Source organism: Heteronotia binoei, chromosome 8, assembly GCF_032191835.1.
Source record: "Heteronotia binoei isolate CCM8104 ecotype False Entrance Well chromosome 8, APGP_CSIRO_Hbin_v1, whole genome shotgun sequence".
NCBI classification, from domain to species: Eukaryota; Metazoa; Chordata; class Lepidosauria; order Squamata; family Gekkonidae; genus Heteronotia; species Heteronotia binoei.
Window position 1 is genome coordinate 70807107 of NC_083230.1, and position 18759 is coordinate 70825865.

The 18759-nt window shown below is 44.1% G+C and overlaps 1 protein-coding gene across 1 annotated transcript in view; it reads right to left on the reverse strand.

The window, feature by feature from the left end:
• The window catches only part of CCDC38 (coiled-coil domain containing 38), a 31705-nt gene that overhangs the window by 4031 nt on the left and 8915 nt on the right, over nt 1-18759 (reverse strand). The window contains exons 5-11 of the mRNA XM_060244422.1: nt 17877-18040; nt 16017-16097; nt 14497-14708; nt 10246-10353; nt 9191-9278; nt 8542-8608; nt 7515-7666 (exon numbers count right to left, since the gene is read on the reverse strand). Of these exons, the coding sequence (XP_060100405.1) occupies nt 7515-7666; nt 8542-8608; nt 9191-9278; nt 10246-10353; nt 14497-14708; nt 16017-16097; nt 17877-18040 (872 nt within the window). The remainder of the gene's footprint in view (nt 1-7514; nt 7667-8541; nt 8609-9190; nt 9279-10245; nt 10354-14496; nt 14709-16016; nt 16098-17876; nt 18041-18759) is intronic.

Consider the following 18759-nt stretch of genomic DNA (forward strand, 5'->3'; position numbering starts at 1 on the left):
CAGACAAACTGAAAAGAGAATTCCCTCTTAATGGGGAACTAGTCTGTGGAGGCTATGCATGAAAGAGCTTGTGCAGGCATAGCTGTATCTGGCTAACACCTGGAGAAATTGAAGTGATTAGTTTCATAAGCAGATTGACAGCAAGATGACTTAGAGAAGCATATCTTGATTAGAAAAAGTTTTCTCCAGTGGTCCCAGGAGTGGTCCAGTCCTCACTCTTGGGGATCACAGCTCCTCCTCTTCTATTGCAGGGCTTAACAAACTTGACCCGAAGGGGAGGTGCTTGATCCTCAGAAGTCAGTTTGTTTAGCCCTGCCATCTAAGCAGGACGTGCTTTAGAGCCCCTTTGAGGCTCTTGACCTGAAAGTTAAAAAAAAGAAAGAAAAGGAAAGAAAATTCAAGAAAGAGTACCTGGAGTCAGTGACAAAAGAAATCTCCTGGCAGGGAGAAAAGGACAAGCCGCTGTTTTTCTTCTCTGGGTGAAAAGGGGGGGGGGGAATCCCTCCCGCGCTAGATCAAAGCGCTGGAGTAGCCTCCCTGGTGAGGCACGCATACGCGCCTGTTTGTTCTGCCAGCCTCTTCCTGGTCCGACGAACGTGCCGAGGGCTGTGGATTCATCTTCCCCATCAGCTCCCTGCAAAGGCACTCCGGTAACCCTGGGGGCCTGCGGAGCAGCAAGTTAAAGGGAAGACGCAAAGAGGAACTGGGCAAAAGGGAGAGGACTCGTGAATTTCACGCTGCCCTCCCAAAGCGCCTAAGGTAGCGCGGTCGACGCGGTAGTTCCCAGGAAGGGAATAAGAAGCGGTGGTAAGCTTTCTGCGAAGGGGGGGGACCCTTAGGGAGTTCCCAGGGGGAGAGGAGGTCTGCAGACCTTCCCAGAGCCCCTTTTTTTCCCAGTGGCACAAGCCCAAGGGGCGTTGAAGGACTCTGGGATCCAGATGCCTTTATTCAGCCCCCCCCCCTCCTCCCCTCATTCCCTTCTTCCCTCTGTCTCCCCTGTTTGCTTCTGCACTCAGGAGGGGTGGCCCTGGTGGATATGGCCCCCTGGAAAGGGAAAGGGAGTTAAAACCAGTTAATGCTGGTGAAGCGGGGGGGGGAGGTTTTTGGCGGGAATGGCAATCATTTTACCTATGCTTCTTGTGTTTCTATAGGGCCACTCATTCTAAGATGGCTGCTTCCACTAGATTTCCTATGGGAGCAATGTTGGAGGAGGGCACATGTGAGTTGGAGTTGGCTGATTCACCAGCACAGGAAGAAGGGACAGGAGATCATCAGGCTGATATTTCAGCAGATGAAGCTAAGTCTAATCTTCTTTCTTGGATTCAAGAGCTGGTCAAAAAAGAGGTTCAAGCAGCCTCTGCAGCCACCCCAACCCCTCCACTTAAGAGGGCAGCCAAACAAAAACACAGAGAGGTAGATAAGGAAAAGGAAAGTTTTCCCTCGAGGCCTCTTAAGCGCAGTAGGTTAGATTCGCATTCAGTTCCCTCTGATCAAGAAGAAGAGGATTCTGACTTGTCTGATGGCTCTTCGTCACCTGACACAGGAGAACTTTCTGAGGAAGAGGAGGGGGTGGCCTCTACGCATTCCAAACTGTTTCCAGCAGACGTGTATCCACGCCTGCTTCCAAAAGTGATTAGGACATTGCAGATACAGTATACTCCAAAATCTAAGGATGAGGAGGATGCTGAGTTTCCTGTTGCAATGGAGGATATTATCCCCAAGTCGGGTTCAAAACCCCTACAGGTCCCCTTGTCCTCAGGGTTTTTCTCGATAATCAGATCTCAGTGGGAACATCCAGCCAAGCCTAAGACGGTGTCGTCAAACTTCTCTAAGTTCTTCTCCTTCATCCCAGAGGCGACCAAGAGACTGAAGTTACCAGTGGTAGATGACCCGGTCAACAGTCTGGCCTCTAATTCCATACTACCAATGGATGCGGATAGGATGCCAAGGGATCCGACAGACAAGCGCATAGAGCAGGCCTTACGTTGCGATTTTGAAGCCTCTGCTAGTGCTTTAAAAGTGTCAGCTACCACGTCTCTTTTCTGTAGGGCTTCATACATGTGGCTCTCTGACCTAGCTAAGAGGGAGGATCTGCCTAGGGATGCTAAGGACTCACTTAAAAAAATTACGCTAGCCACGGCCTTTGCATCAGACTCGACCCTTGAAGCAGTTCAACTCTCTGCTAGGGCTATGGCCTCTAGCGTCACGGCCAGACGGAATACCTGGCTACATAATTGGGATGCAGATCCCTCAGCTAGAGCAAAAGTGGCTGCAGTTCCTTTTAAAGGGGCCTCGTTCTTTGGGGAAGGCCTAGACAGATATCTTATAGAGGACAGAAATAAGAAAAAAGTCCTGCCCTCCAAGAGACGTGATAACAGAACGAGGCAGAGGTTCCAGTCCTTTCGTGGAAATAGGAGAGACTCAAGACAAACCTCCTTCAAGCAATACAGAACAAAGTGGCAACCAAAGGCCAGAGACGGCAGAGCTTCCTTCGGTGGGAAACAAAGTCAACCAATCAAAGGACAGAAGAAGTCTACCTCAGCATGACTGGGCGGGTCCATTGGACCTCAGTCGGATAGGGGGACGGCTTCAAAGATTCTCCCATGTATGGCATCAAACGGTTTCAGACAGATGGGTTTTGGACACAGTTACCAACGGTTACTCCCTAGAATTTTATTCGCCTCCACGACACCGTTTCCTGGAAGTACAGAGATCTCAATCCCTCGAGAAACATCGTACATTGCTGATGGCCATCGACCATCTGGTTCAGATAGGAGCCATCGAATCGGTCCCGGTGACAAGAAAAATTTCAAGGCACATATTCAGTCTTCTTTGTAGTCCCCAAAAAGAACGGAGACATTCGGGCTATACTGGATTTGAAGTGGGTGAACAAGTCGGTAGTTACAAAGAAGTTTCGAATGGAGACTCTGAGGTCCATACTACTGGCTGTTCAAAGGGGAGACTTCATGGCCTCCATAGATCTGTCGGAGGCCTACCTGCATATCCCTATCACCAAGGGACACCGCAGGTTTCTTCGCTTCTCCTACGACGGGCGTCATTACCAGTACAGAGCTCTGCCTTTTGGCTTAAAGTCTTCACCAAGAGTGTTCACGAAAGTCTTAGTCACTCTCATGGCGGTCCTCCGGTTACAGGGGGTCTCTCTGTTTCCGTATCTGGATGACATTCTGGTCAAGGCCCCGTTGGCGGAGCAGATGAAACAAGACCTAGATTTGACCATAAAAACCCTCAGATTGCACGGGTTCGTGATAAACGTTCAGAAGAGCTGGCTTCAACCTTCCCAGTCTCTGACACACCTAGGGGTTCAGATCAACTCCAGCTTGGACAGGGTTTTTCTGACCCCAGAAAGACAGTCAAAGATCTTGCAGCTGATTTTGGAAGTCCAGCAACGGAAGCGAGTCAAGCTGATGCTACTGGCAAAGTTGTTGGGAATGATGGTTTCGTGCCAGGACATAGTTCAGTGGGCACGGTTCCACACGAGGCCACTCCAGAAATTCCTTTTACCCTTCCAGAAGCAGATAAGTACCAAAAGCCCGATTTCACTGACATTACCAGCCAATCTGTTGAAAGATCTCGAGTGGTGGCAGACTCCCGATCGTTTTTCCTTGGGACAGCAATTGCGGGAACCCAAAAGGGTGGTGTTGACCATAGATGCAAGCCTTTTTGGCTGGGGAGCGCACATGGCCGGAGCGGTAACACAGGGTCAGTGGAACATCCAAGAGGCCGAAGAAAGTATAAATCTTCTGGAATTGAGAGCCATACGACTGGCCATGCTTCAGATGGAAAAAAGACTGACAGGGACTCATGTCCTGATCCAAACAGACAACATGATGGCAAAGGCCTATGTGAATCGTCAAGGAGGCACCAGGTACCGGAAGCTTCAGGACGAAGCTCAGGTCCTGTTCAGATGGGCGGAAGTCCATCTTCAATCCATCAGAGCCATCCATGTGGTAGGAAAGGACAATGTGGTAGCGGACTGGCTGAGTTGGCAATCACTGGACCTGTCGGAATGGTCTCTTCATCACGAGATGTTTCGAGAGATCTGCCAAAGATTCGGGACGCCGGGAGTGGATCTCTTTGCTTCGGATGACAATCACCAAGTGCCTCAGTATTTCTCAAGAACAAGAAGCAGAGGGGCGACGGCGGTCGACGCTCTGAACTCGGACTGGCCAAGAACTCTATTATACGCTTTTCCTCCGTTCCAGATCATCCAGAGATTTCTGCAGAGGGTCTGGGAGCAGAAAGCGGAAGTGATTGTGGTGGCCCCCTTTTGGCCCAGGAGAGTCTGGTTCCAGGAACTTCAAAGTCTGTCGATATTGGAACCGTGGCGAATTCCGTTGAGGGGGAATCTACTAGTGCAAGGCAAACTGCATCATCCACGACCAGAAATGCTGCAGCTCACTGCTTGGAGATTGAGCGGCAGCAGTTGATTAGTTTGGGTTATTCTACTAAGGTGGTAGACACCATGTTGTCTTCGAGGAAGAGCTCCACTAACAGGAGCTATAATGTTACCTGGCAGGTTTTTCATACCTGGTGTGCAAATAAGGGGCAAGACCCTTTACATGTCTCAGTTGCTGTCATACTGTCTTTTCTGCAGGAGGGGCTAGAAGAAGGCCTTAGCACTAGCACGCTGCGTAGACAAGTGGCAGCCATAGCAGCGGTTAGAGGGTCTAGGAAGGGCAAGTCTATTTCCACACACCCGCATATCAGGAGGTTCCTAAAGGGGGTGACCTTGGTTAATCCACCACAGGTGCATAGGTTCCCGTCTTGGAATCTAAACTTGGTGCTGAAGGCACTATGTGGCAAGCCTTTTGAGCCTATGGCATCGTGTAGCCTCAAGTTGCTGACCTTTAAGGTGGCGTTCTTAGTGGGCATCACCTCGGCGCACAGAGTGTCGGAGCTTCAGGCTCTTTCGATTCATAAGGATCTCTGCGTTTTCCATCAGGACAAAGTAGTGCTTCGCACCGATCCTGCATTCATTCCGAAGGTAAATTCACGCTTTCATAGGGCGGAGGACATTGTGCTTCCTTCTTTCTGCCCTAATCCAGTCCATGAGACAGAGAAGTTGTGGCACTGTTTGAATGTCCGTAGAGCCCTTAGTTTCTATTTGGACAGGACTAAGGGGTTCCGTCAATCTGACTCTTTGTTTGTCTCCTTTAGGGTTTCAAACAATGGACGCAAGGTGTCAGCCTCCACCATTAGTAGGTAGATTAGGGGGTGCATCTGTGAGGCCTACAAGGCAAAAGGTTTGGAGCCCCCAGTGGGAGTGACGGCTCATTCCCTCAGGGGAACAGCCACTTCAGTGGCCTATAGGGCTTTTCCTTCTCTGGAGGTAGTGTGTAAGGCGGCAACTTGGAAGTCGGTTCACTCCTTCACTAAGCACTATAGGATTGATAAGGCGGCCTCGGCTGAGGCTGCGTTCGGTAGGAAGGTGCTCCAACACGTGGTCTCGGGACAAAGCTGAAGTGCCCACCCAGGGACTCGGCTTTTTTATGTCCCAAGAGTGAGGACTGGCCCACTCCTGGGACCACTGGAGAACGGAAGATTCTATTCACTTACCGTGAAGTCTTCCTTCTCTGTGGTCCCGGAGAGGTCCAGTCCTACCCACCCAGTTGTGTCAGGGGGGGGTATCAGCTTTGTCCTGGGACTGCGGAGTTGGAGGTGGGCACTGTGTTGGTTACTGGGTCCCTCACTAGAGCCCCTTGAGTAAGGGTTCAGGATAAGCTCTGGAGGGAGGGGACTGTTTTTGTTCTCCCGAGAGATGTTCTCTCCTATTGTTCTGGGAGTTATTATTAGGGAGGTAGGATAGCTGAAAGAAGAACTGACTTCTGAGGATCAAGCACCTCCCCTTTGGGTCAAGTTTGTTAAGCCCTGCAATAGAAGAGGAGGAGCTGTGATCCCCAAGAGTGAGGACTGGACCACTCTGGGACCACAGAGAAGGAAGACTTCACGGTAAGTGAATAGAATCTTCCGTTCCTCATCATGGAATAGGGGACGTTACCTTCCATGAGCCCCTCTTCCATTACTTGTTCTGCCCCAGCAACATTTGTACCCCAAAGACAAACCGCATGGCTTATCTGATGCCAGCAGTGATATAGAGGTGGGTGATCTGGACATCACTCCCCTTAAAAGAGCATATCCACCATGTCCCCCACAGACTGCAGCAGGGTGGCTAGGTCTCCACTATAGTAGGAGGCCTCCCATCCTTCAGTTCCAGTTGCCCCCTGGGGGGAAAAAACAGCACGAGCACCACAATCTAGGATTCTACCCAACCTATGGTAAAAACAGTCCAGGGGCAATTCCAGAGCTTTGCACTTGATGACATTACAATGCCAGCTATTTGCATAGCCCCAGCCCCTAAACCTCCTACTGGGCATCAGTGCTCACCTGGCAGCCCTAGACTATGCACTTGCCCCTTCCATGTGTCGTATGCATGTTGAAGATGACTGATGTTAAGAATGGGTACCAGGCAAGCTTCATGCTGGAGCACATTTCACCTGAGGTGCTGCCACTCAAAAGGCTTTGTCTCTGGTTGCCACCTTTCATCTCCATAGACGGTGGTCACACAGAGCAAAGGTTAAGTCCTTCAGATTTTCTGCCCCAACCCTCTTTGTTTTTAAGATAATAACCAACAATAGTCAGTGAAGTTCTTTCAGCACATGTGATATGGTCTCTTGTACCCCACTCTTGAGAGTAACTGAGCCACTGCATTTTTGTGCCAACTGAAACTCCAGGGGACTGTATTTCTCTAATCTAACCTGGATAAGAACATAGACTGCTGCAGCCAAATCACATTTCTTAAGGAACTTTTGGAGCTGCTGTAACAGGAAAACAGCTATCAACTGATGGTCAGATCAAGTGACACCCTTAAATTGTGCATCTGCTCCTTCCAGGGGACAGTAACCCCATCCAGAACAGAATGACTTCTCCCATGATTAGTTCTATCACCAGCAAACTGTGGCTCAGCCATAGCTGGATGGAGCTTCAGCTTTTTGGTCCTCATCCATTACCTTCTCCAGACCTCTTCTTCTGCAACAGTTAAACTGTGATCCTGTTTACATTGTCCTGTCCTCTTTATGTAACATAAATACAACTTCTCTAGAGAGATGATGTTACTTTTCTGTACACTGGCTATCACATGCTTGACACTTAGCTTAAATATTCCTACGTATCGGCTATCAGCCCTACCACATGTCTGAAGGTCACAGTAGATTTGTTATCATAATGTCTTGCAGGGTAAATGTGTACCATATTGGCACCTTTATTAGTGGAACAAATAGCTTCTAGGGGGCAAAGGAGATTAATTCCCCTTCTCAAATACCACAGCTCTAATCTGAACTGGGTGCTTTGCTACTAGGTGCTCTTTTAAAAAATCCACAGATGGATACACATACTTTCTGTCATCATTTGTTCAACCCTATATGAGGAAGGGGGGAGCATAAGATGAAGACTTTCAGCATTTGCTCTTTCATCTTGTATTGTTTTAGGTAACTTACATTTGCTCTCTAACAATTCTTTCCCTCTGTCGACAATCTTCCATTGTTCCAACTAAGTCCTGAATGTTTTGAAATAGTGTAAGATTTTGTTCTTCAAGATATCTGAACATCTGAAGTAACTCTTCTGGGTCTTTGAAATATATCTCTGGCTCCTTATGCAGAAGAAAGAATCTTATCAACATGGCTGCAGCTCTGTTAAGGGACAGTACTGGGGGGGGGGGGGGGGGTTGGAATCTAAAAAGCCAAACATTTTTAGGATTGCACCATATGCACTTGCCTTGCAAATTCTTTCATCAGCAAAAATATGTATTAGCCAAATCAGTGGCAGTTCATGTATTATTCAGAAGATAAGTTTCCTTAGTGTATTTCCTGGGAATGTTGTAAAATGTGTTTGGAAGAAAGATGGAGTTTCCCTTATTTTACAACAATCACCATGACAAAGATGAGCAACAATGAAAGCAGGAACTGGGTTATTGTTTTTCCAATTAGCTTAGATTTTCTGGAAATCCAACAAAATGTGCCTCATCATTGCTAATGTTTCCTTCAAATACTATGATTTATTTTTAGCCTGAATGCAGGGATCTATAAAACAAGCCCTTTTATTCCAGTTTCTGGGTGTCAAATGCACATATTGTTGATAAAGAGTGTATATCCTCAACCCAGTACAAGGAAATGATACTTAGATATTCTTCCTCCATAATTTTTTTCTACCCATAATTTCCAGAAGTGTACCAAGATTGGGTGTACATTTTAACTGGAGTTTGTACCATGTAAAAACAAAACTGACATTAGCAAAGGGTAAAACACACTATAGTTCCGTAGACTGACTGTAGGGAGGTTGCTGAAAAGCAGATTCTTCCTGCTTCCCCCAACAGTAGGGAAACCTCTAAAAATCTGGTGCTGAGGTCACAGGATCCACATGGCCCACAAGTTTGAGTGCAGAGGTTCTATAAATGTATAACCACTGAATTAAAAGGAAAAAGACCTTTTAAAACAGCTATATCATAATTACAACAAATATAATTACCACATCACTTGGTATATCTTCCAAGGAAAAGTCCTCATCTGAAGAAGTGGTTTTTTCACTTGCACAGCTGTTAGAGCAGGCAATAATTTAATTCAGATTTACATCTCAACTATAAACAAATTAATGCTTCATGTCAAAGGAAAGCAAATATTTTTGTAAACTAGTGCCAAATACTTTAGTTACAAGAAACTGCATCAATAAACATTACTGGTCAAGCACTGGAAGAATTTTAACATGGTCTGCTATTCTTAACACAAATACAGTAACTTTAGGTTTTCTATACATCAGTAAAGCTGATGATGCACACTGCAGACCTTCATGGTTGCTAATTTTGTTTCTTAACAGAAGCTCCAGCTTGAAAGCAAGAACCAGAAGCCATAGAACTAACATTCAGAGTTGCAACTGGCTGGTTTTGCAGATGCCAACTGTCTGAGCTATTTCTACCTCTGTAAAAATGTAGCTGGTCAAGCCACAGTCCTCATTGTCTCTCATTTCTCCATTACTAACATCTTTCACAGAAGTTGTAAATATAACTTATTATTTTTGGTCGTTTATTTGTCTTTACCTGTTCAACCTATTTTTTGAATTTTTTTTGTAAAACTGATCTAGTGGATAACTCTTGATAAAGAAATTAACCTTTGAACTGTACCTTAATACAGATCTTCTCCTTTCTAACAAGGATGGTCTTCGGCTCGTGTCTCCTTTTGATCCACTTCTAAAAAACCTATAGTCAGTTACTTTGAACATAGTAGTTGAAATTAAAAAAAAGAGGCATCATATGCTACCATAATTCAGCAAATACGATGGAGTCCTATGATTCTGCACAAGAAATAAGATCTTCACTGTGTGAGACTGATGGTCCCTCTTTGGAATTTTAGATAACAGGAGAATATGAGGTGCCAGCTGACAGGGAGGCGCTTCTTTCTTTTTCTCCCCTCCCCCCACCCCTGGCACATGTCACCTACTGTGAGTCAGAACCTACAAAGGCTAAGTGTTTGAAGATGCAGGCTTTACCCAGTTTCTAGTTCACCATCAGCCCTGTTTGAGGTGTGAAAAGCTGAGGCCAAGGCTTAGCAGACCTGCATGGGCAAAATCACATGAAGTTAGATAATGGCAATGAATGAGTGATGGGCCGCTCCTGGGATATATGGCAGCTGTGCTAGAATGAAACTGTGGGACTGCCAGGGAAATCCTATGCAGTTTTCTCTGGAGAATCTCTGCATGGGACTGCAGTGTGCATAACTGAGTAATATGAGCTAGTATCAAGTACAGACAAAAAGATGGTGTTTTCTTCTCTGCTGCCTGGTAAGCAGAAACATGCCTATTGAAATCTTGATAATGGGCACCGGGGAAGTGGGGAGAGAGCCAAACAGTAATGAAGAGGTGTGTGTGATTTCAGTGACAGGGTTCTGCTGCTTAATAAAGTAAAGAAGCCAAAAGTCCAGTAGGCATGTTCATCCTTTTTTTTTTGTACACTCACAGCCTATCAATGGATTCCAAGCTATATATATTTACTGCAAAGGAACTTTATTGGGATTTATCTCCTTGGACCTTCCTGACCACATCAAACAGATACTGTGGAGACCACTTGTAGTTGAAGCCCAGCCCTTGCTCCATTACAGCAAAAATCTTTCAGCTGGAACTTCTGGTAAAGGCATTAGCCTGATATGGCTGCCTTCTACCAAACAGCCACCCTTTCCTTACCTGAGCTTACTGAAAGTTTCTTTTTGTGGTCCTGATCCATTAATGAAGATGGTTTTCTATTTAATACATTCTTTCCATATGGACTTTCTGGAGCAGGTATGCCTTTGCCTAAAGATACAATTCAAACAACATAAATGGTTGAATCCAGCTCAAAAGTTCTGCTCTTGCACAAGTGGAAATGCAAGAAAATTTCTGGGCACTATAAAAATATAGGGAAGAGAGTGCTAGTTATTTCACCAGAGGAACTGTGCTAAGTCCATTTATATTTCTGCTTGTGCATTACTGGATCCAAGCCAAACAGTCACTATGAACATGTTACTTCAGACCAAAAGTCCATCTAGTCCAGCATTCTAGTCTGGAACTCTTTCTCCAGGGAAGAAGAGAAGAGATTGGATTTATATCCTACCCTTCACTATCTGGAGTCTCAGAGTGGCTTATAATATCCTTTCCCTTCCATTCCCCACAACAGAAACCCTGTGAGGTAAGTGAGGCTGAGAGAGCTCTTAAAGAACTGCTCTTGAGCAGAACTGCTCTGAGAGTTATGACCAACCCAAGGTCAATCCAGCAGTTGCATGTTTTGTTTTAATGATGTGCTTTTGTTGGTTTTAACTTGTTAGCTGCCTTGGTGGCGCTTATGAGGGCAGAAAGGCGGGATATACATTATATAAAATAAATTTATTTAGAAATTATATACGCTGCCTTCTCTAGTGACCTGGTCAAGGTAGCTCACATTTTTTAAACAAATAAGTTTATAAATATAACAGCATAAGAATAGATAAGTCATGAAAGACAGAACAGATAAACCACTAAAAAGTCATTAAAACCCAACTACAAACACTATATTAAGCGGACTAAAATGATATTCATAAAAGAGTCTTCAGGTCATTAAAAATAGTCAAAGAAGATGCAACTCCTACAGTTAAAAGCCTGGATGAACAGAAATGGTAAGTGCCAAGAAATTTTCAACAGGGAAAGTACTCCAAAGGCCACCACTAAAAAAGCCCCATCTCTGGTTGGCTTGCCACATCACCTCTTAAGATGTAGGGCATGGAGAACAGAACTTAGAAATAGGCTCTTAACTGGCAATCTGGACAGTATGGGAGGAAGTGGACTATAGTGACCAACTGGAATGCATCCAGAAAACTCACAAGAGGGACAAAAACGCCCTCCAATTTTTGCCCCCAGCAACTGATATTCAGTGCCCTATTGCCTCTGAACCTAGTGACTTCCTTTAGCAATCATATTTAACATCCATGAATAGCTTTACCCTCAAACTTTGTCCAGTCCCTTTTAAAAACTAGTAGCTAACACAGCTTGGGGTAGAAAATTACTAAGTTATGTGTTGTGTGAAGTATTTTCCTTTGTATGTCCTAAACCTACTGCTGAACAAGTTCAAATATCAACATCTATTAAACAGCATCATGTTTTAGACAAAATATCTCCAATCTAAGAAAATATTAAGATTAAAAGGTTAACATAATACAATATATTGCAATACTACTTCTGATCAGTTTATCCAGGTATCCCCAAATTCTTTTATCATGGAAGAGGCAAAGCAATTCTTGTTTTGTTCATACTACACAAAAAATTATGTTTCCCCTTAGTAATCATTTTACCAACTAAAGAGCATCAAATGTTAGCCTTTTCCTGCAGGTAAATGTACTAGTCTCCTCCTCCTCTTCATCATCATCATCTCATTTTCTGTATATTTTACAGTACAATATTTTCTGATGTGGTATGGCTAGAATTGTTCTCAATATTTTAAATAGGGCTGTACTAACTTCTTTTTTTGGCCATCAAGTCACAGGGTTTTCAATGCGAGAGAGATTTTCTACCTCCACGTCACAACCCTGGTATTCCTTGGTGGTCTCCCATCCAAATACTAGCTAGAGCTGCTTAGCTTCTGATTTCTGATGCAGTCAGGCCTGCCTGGGCTATCCAGGCCAGAATTTTAAATATGGCTGTACCATAGACTTGCATAAAGATACTACAATCCAATTTTATTTTTTCTCTTTCCTAATAATTCTTAACATACTTGCTTTTTTACAATAATGTTTAGAAAATTTTATATCTTCTCCCAAGCTTACAAAATAAAACACTGAAAAATATTAAATGTTTTAAAAATCCATCCCAGCATAAAAATGTAGATCACAAAAAATGCACTACTTAATATGAACATATGAAGCTGCCTTATACTGAATCAGACCCTTGGTCCATCAAAGTCAGTATTGTCTTCTCAGACTGGCAGCGGCTCTCCAGGGTCTCAAGCTGAGGTTTTTCACACCATTTTGCCTGGACCCTTTTTTGGAGATGCCGGGGACTGAACCTGGGACCTTCTGCTTACCAAGCAGATGCTCTACCACTGAGCCACCGTCCCTCCCCTACTAAAATAATTAATAATGATTGTGTGTGAGTGACTCGCAACCAACTCATGGTGACCCCAGGACCATAGAGGTTTTCAAGGACAGAGATAAACAGAGGTGGTTTGTCAATGTCTCCTTTTGCATAGCAACCCCAGACTTCATTGGTGGTCTCTCATGCAAGCATTAACTGTGGTCAGCCCTATTTAGCTTCCAAACTCTGACAAGATTGGGCTATTCAGGATGCTCAAGACTAAATTAGTATTTTAAAAAAATCAATTCCTTAATTAAAATCCTGAGAGAACAGAAATGTTTGGGCCTAGGGTTGCCAAGTCCAATTCAAGAAATATCTGGGGACTTTGGGGGTGGAGCCAGGAGACATTGGGGCAGAGCCAGGAGCAAGGGTGTGACAAGCATAATTGACCTCCAAGGGAGTTCTGGCCATCACATTTAAAGGGACAGCACACTTTTTAAAATGCCTTCCTTCCATAGGAAATAATGAAGGATAGGGGCACCTTCTTTTGGGGCTCATAGAATTGGACCCCCTGGTCCAATCATTTTGAAACTTGGGGGTATTTTGGGGAGAGGCACTAGATACTATACTGAAAATTTGGTGCCTTTACTTCAAAAAACAGCCCCTGCAGAGCCCCTGATACCTCCATATCAATTCTCCATTATACCCTATGAGAATCAATCTCCACATAGGGAATAATGAAGTGTTCAGCAGAAGTTTCCCTCCCCCCCCTCCTTTCTGGCAACTCTGAAGCAAGGGATTGGCCTCTCTACTCATGAGTTGCTGCCAACTTCTTCAAAGTAACAGACACACCATCCCAAGAGGAAGCCTTTCAATCAGAGACTGAAGCCTCTGGAGGTGAAAAGGCACATGGTCCGTGGGGCTTCCCCCCACCGGCCAGCTGACTGGGGGTGGGAAGGAGCCTGGGAAAACTGAAGAACCCCTGCTGGGACCTGGGGATTGGCAAGCCTATTTGGGCCTGAGGCTTAAAAGAAAGCAACAAAAGTGCCAGGCAAGCCTCAAGGAGAAAAGCATTTCATAAGCGGTATGCCACTACTGGAAAACCTATCTCTAGTTGCCAACCACCTTGCCTCTGAAGGCAGGGGCACAAAGAGCAGGCCTTGTGAGGCAAATCTTAATTGGTAGGCTGGACAATATAGGGAGAAGCAGCAGCTGCACACAATCTTTTCATATAGCCAGATCTCAGAAGCTAAGCAGGAGAACATTTCACTTGATGTGCTGCCGCTCAATTGTATCTGTAACTGTACTGTTATGGAACAAAGCAGTAGACAAGATGCACCTTTAAGACCAACTAAGTTTTATTCAGAATGTAAGCTTTTGTATGTTCTAAGCAGACTTCAGACAAATTGGAATGGTAAGCCATCTTTAAATATAGAGAAAGTGGGCAGTGAGTTGGAATGTAGAGTCATGGGAATGTTTTTAGCAGATTAAAAGAATCACAGAGTGGGGTCTGTGTTTGTTTGTTAGTATTGTTAACTGGGCTGTAACAACAGTGGAGGGTGATAAAAAGCAGACATGTCATAGGTGTGAAGTGCCATAAATCTGGGTGTCATTCCAGCTTCGTTAACTGATATGTTGAAGAAGTCTTCTCAATATGTAGGAGCAGGGATAGTGCATAGTAAGATTTGTACTCATATGAAACTACCTGTCCACCATCCTTATTTTAATAGGTAATTAGTGCAATCATAAACAAAATTATACCCTTCCAAGTTCATTTAAGTCAATGGCTTGGAAGGGTCTAACTGTGCTTAGGATGACACTAATTGGATGAGGAGGCAAAGACAGGGCTACAGTGAAAACTAGTTCTATGGACTGTCCTCCCCCCCACACACACACCTTTTTAAAAAAGATACTTACTTAACTTGCGGCCCAGTGCATAACAGCGCTGTGATCTTGGATCAAGTTTTTCATGACGAGGAAGTAAAGGTTTTGACATTCTTCTCTTCTCTGGTTTCATTTTCCCTCTTTTTTCCAGTTGCTTTTCTTGCCAGTCTTGAGGAGAAATGCTCATCAAAAATGTTTCATAAGATAAATACTGCCTCAGAATTTCTTCAGTGATTGCAATGTCACTGCAAATGTTAAAATTAACAATTGACAAACAATTTGGGTATTTTAATTCCACAAACTTCTGCTGCTGACCATTCCTCACATCATTCTATGAGACAACAAACTTGATCCCTGCACATCAATAGGCCAGTGAAATTGGGACAGCCACAAATAGTAGTTTGTGCATACTCGCAGGAATGTCTCTGTTATTGAAAAAAATATTAGTTTGTAGGTTTAAAAAAATAAAATGGTGCAACAAGAGCCAAGCATGCTCTTTGCCCACCAAGAGTTAAAGAATACTGACTGCTGTTGATCATCAATAGAAAAAGGAAAACGAGAGAAAGAAGTGGTTTCATCAGAGCCCTCTAAAAGCTTACAGTATCCTTGCAATGGGGGCTATTTAACAAGTTGCACTGAGTGGTTGTCAGGACCATCCGGTAATTAGAGTCCAACCTGCTGGACTACAAGCCCCCTAGAGGCACCATTTTGGCTGCTATTTCAAAGGACCAGCTGCTACTGTAATTACACAGAGACCTAGGTTGCTATGCCTTCTGTGTTTTTAGTTTGCATGCTGAGATGACACGGAGGACAGCATAGAGAAGACCCCATCAATGGAGAGGATTCCTCCAAGGCTCTGATTCTTGGCTTGTTTTTGTCTCCTTTGCTTACTTTTCCTGGACCTGCTGCTCTCGGTCTGCAGCCCTGGCCTCAACGCTAGTAAAGTCAAAATTCTGTCTTCTGCTTTTAATATTACTTGCCTGTGATGTTACAGGCTACAGTTGGGAGTGGATAAACAGGGGTTCCAGCTCTATAAAGACTGAAGACCATCACGAGAGACCATTGTACAAGAAGAGTGAAGCTAAAACCAAAGCTAAAACTGGCACAATGAGAGTCAATTTGGGAAATAACCTTTCCCCTATAAATTTAGGGGAAGCCAGTTTTCCAGAGACCCACTTGCAGCAGCTTGCAAGGTAAAAACAAAGAGGTCTGCATTCCATTTGGAGACAGACATGATGGCAGGGAACTAACATTCCCGAGTCCCAGGACCCAGCCTCCGGACTGGAGCTCAATGGGGGAAGAGGAGTTTCAGTCTTCCATCTTATGCAATTTTCCCAAGCTGAAATGTTCACAGGGAGGTACCATTTCTGTCTTTTTGTGGCACTCCAAGTACTACAGTCATGAGCTAGAGAATACCTAACTGACTGGTGTTACAACTAACATGCAATTTGGCCCTCTCTTCTGTAGATGAAGGCACAGAGAAGAGGATCCAAGGTGTTGGGATGGCAAAAAAACAAATCTGGATCACAAAAAAAGCAAACCAAAAAACTCACCTTTTAGTTGCGAACACCTCATTCATTGCTGCATTCACCTCAGATGTCAGTTCCAGTTTAGATTTTGTTTCCTGAGTTGCTCTAAAATAACACATTTGTTATTAACTTTGTTTATGTGTGTGTGTAGGGACAGAAAACATTTTTCTGTTCCCCTGAAAAACAGGTGTGTTATGATATTGGAAGGGGGTACACAGCCTTTTTCTCTCTTCAGCCCCCACCCTATTCATTTTCCAAACCAAAAGATTCAGAAGCCTATAGAAATTTTGTATACTTACACCATATGATTATTAATCAGGCAGCTAGAATGCCTTTAAAATTCTCTCATGAAAAAGAGTCCCATTATTCTGTCAGCATCAAAGATGTTTTCCATATGGGGACCAGCTTGTGTGATTTCCCCACTACTGTTGCAGTGCAGTCTGCGTTCCCTCTAAGTTGAGTTAATTTAGCCTCCGGCTCACACATTTTTGTCTTAGTTCAGAAAAAATGGCCCCAGAGCAAACTAATTTAAGCTAAGTGGCTCACAACTTTAATGCTTTTTGCTCAGAAGATGCCACAGCTTAGAGGGAGTATTAAGCGCAGTAGTATTGGGACTTCCACATGGGCAGGTTTCCCTGTAGCTGCCTTGCCCTGCCCTCCTGCCCGGAGGTTTCAGTTGTTTTTCTAATCAGCCGTTTCATTTCATATGGCTACACCACTATAATGCTATAGTGATCTGTTTTGTTATAGAAGACATTGAGACTTCTAGTTGCAGCTGAATGCTGTATAAACCTGCATGAGAGAAGCTTTTCCTTGGACATGCAAGATTTGAAACTTAGCATTTCATAGTGCTTGGATGATTGTTAATATTTACTTAAACCCATATGTTCTATTCTGAATAAATGTTTTTGTTCACATTTTTAAAAGAAAGTCACCTGGTGCATGTTAATTTACTTCAGATATCAATCTACACTTGGGAGAGTTTATATCTAGGTCCATATTCTATGCCAGGGGTGGCCAAACTTGCTAAACATAAGAGCCACACAGAATAAATATCAGATGTTTTGAGAGCCAGACAAGACATGAATGTCAGATGTCTGAGGGAAGGAAGGAAGAATTGCAGATTTATACCCCACCCTTCTTTCTGAATTAGAGACTCAGAGCGGCTTACAATCTATATTTTCTCCCCCCACAACTGAAATCCTGTGAGGTGGGTAGGGCTGAGAGGGCTCTCACAGCAGCTGCCCTTTCAAGGACAACCTCTGCCAGAACTGTGGTTAACCCAAGGCCATTCCAGCAGGTTCAAGTGGAGGAGTGGGGAATCAAACCCGGTTCTCCCAGATAAGAGTCCACACACTTAACTGCTACACCAAACTGGAAGGAAAGAAGGAAGATGGGAGAGAGGTGGAAAGAAAGCAACTTTAACTTCAAATGCATTTTCGAAGCTGCCAGCTGGCTTGGCTTGGAGAAGTGATTTAAAGAAAGGAATGCCTTCTCCAAGCTGGCTGACAGGGTGGTGGGGGCTTTGCAAACCACACGGTATGTGTGCTCCCCACTGAGCAGAGCAGGTGGGAAATTGTGTTGCAGGTGGAAAATTCCTGTGTGTGGGCAGGTGGCTAGCCTCCAGGAAACCTATGACAAGGATGACTAAAACTCCTTCTTCAGAGTGCCATGGTCCAGTTTGGGGTAGGAACAGCACACAGAAGGAACAGAGGAAAATATGCAACTAAGATATGACTGTTACAGAGCTCATAGGCTGAGTCTGGAGAAGTCTCCATTCTGTGAACTCTCTGTTTCATGAAAATCAACCCCATCATGTCTCTGTGAGCACTGTACATATACTGAATCAAAATGACAATAGCAAAAATTGTAACAATGTCTAACATTTTAAGGGCATCTACAGAACTTCTATCATTCTCTCTGAGAAACTCTTCAAATGCAAGTGTATCTTCTTCCAGTTTCATTTCAGCAATTTTGGCCCTTCGCTCTTCTTTTGCTGCCAGTTTCTCCAGCTGTGTCATAGTACATTGTTTCACTTTTACTCTGTACTGAGAACACAAACCAATTTTAAAAAAATCATATACAAAACAATATTAATATTCAAGTGAAATACTAAGTCAGGCTATGTGAGGGCAGATCATTTATCTCTTGGATTACTGTATCAAGGACTTGATGATAACTGATCAGTCTTATCTCAGCCTTAGCAGCAGTGCCAAAAATCCTGTTTTCTTTAATAAAACAGAGTGCTGGCGCTTGCTACATATTAGCTGTGGTACCTGAATATTAAGATTCAGACTCAGAGAAGCTGTATTTATTTATTTACAAATGTATACCCTGCGTATCACAAATGTGCCACTCAAGGAGCTGATATTGTTATATTGTTTTATCATATGAATCTGATTTTAACTTTGTATTATTGATTGTTGCTACCCACTTAGAGCCCATTTTGGGAAAGGGTGGGCTATAAATAGAATGAAATAAATAAATAAATACCCCTTAAGCAACAAGGGCAATGCTCTGGTTTTTGGGTAAAACTGGCTTCAAACCATAGAGTTTCGCCCTCAAACCAGAGTGCCACCATGTGACATCCCCGACATGATGACGACACTTTCAGGTGAAACCATTGTGGCAGATACATCATGCAGTGACGTCACTGTTTGGGGGCAGGGTTTCTCCCTATGGCCAGGTGGCTGGTGGTGGGGAGAAGCCCTGGAAACCAGGGAACCCCCACCGGAACATGGACTGGCAACCCTAAGTCTGGCCCCTA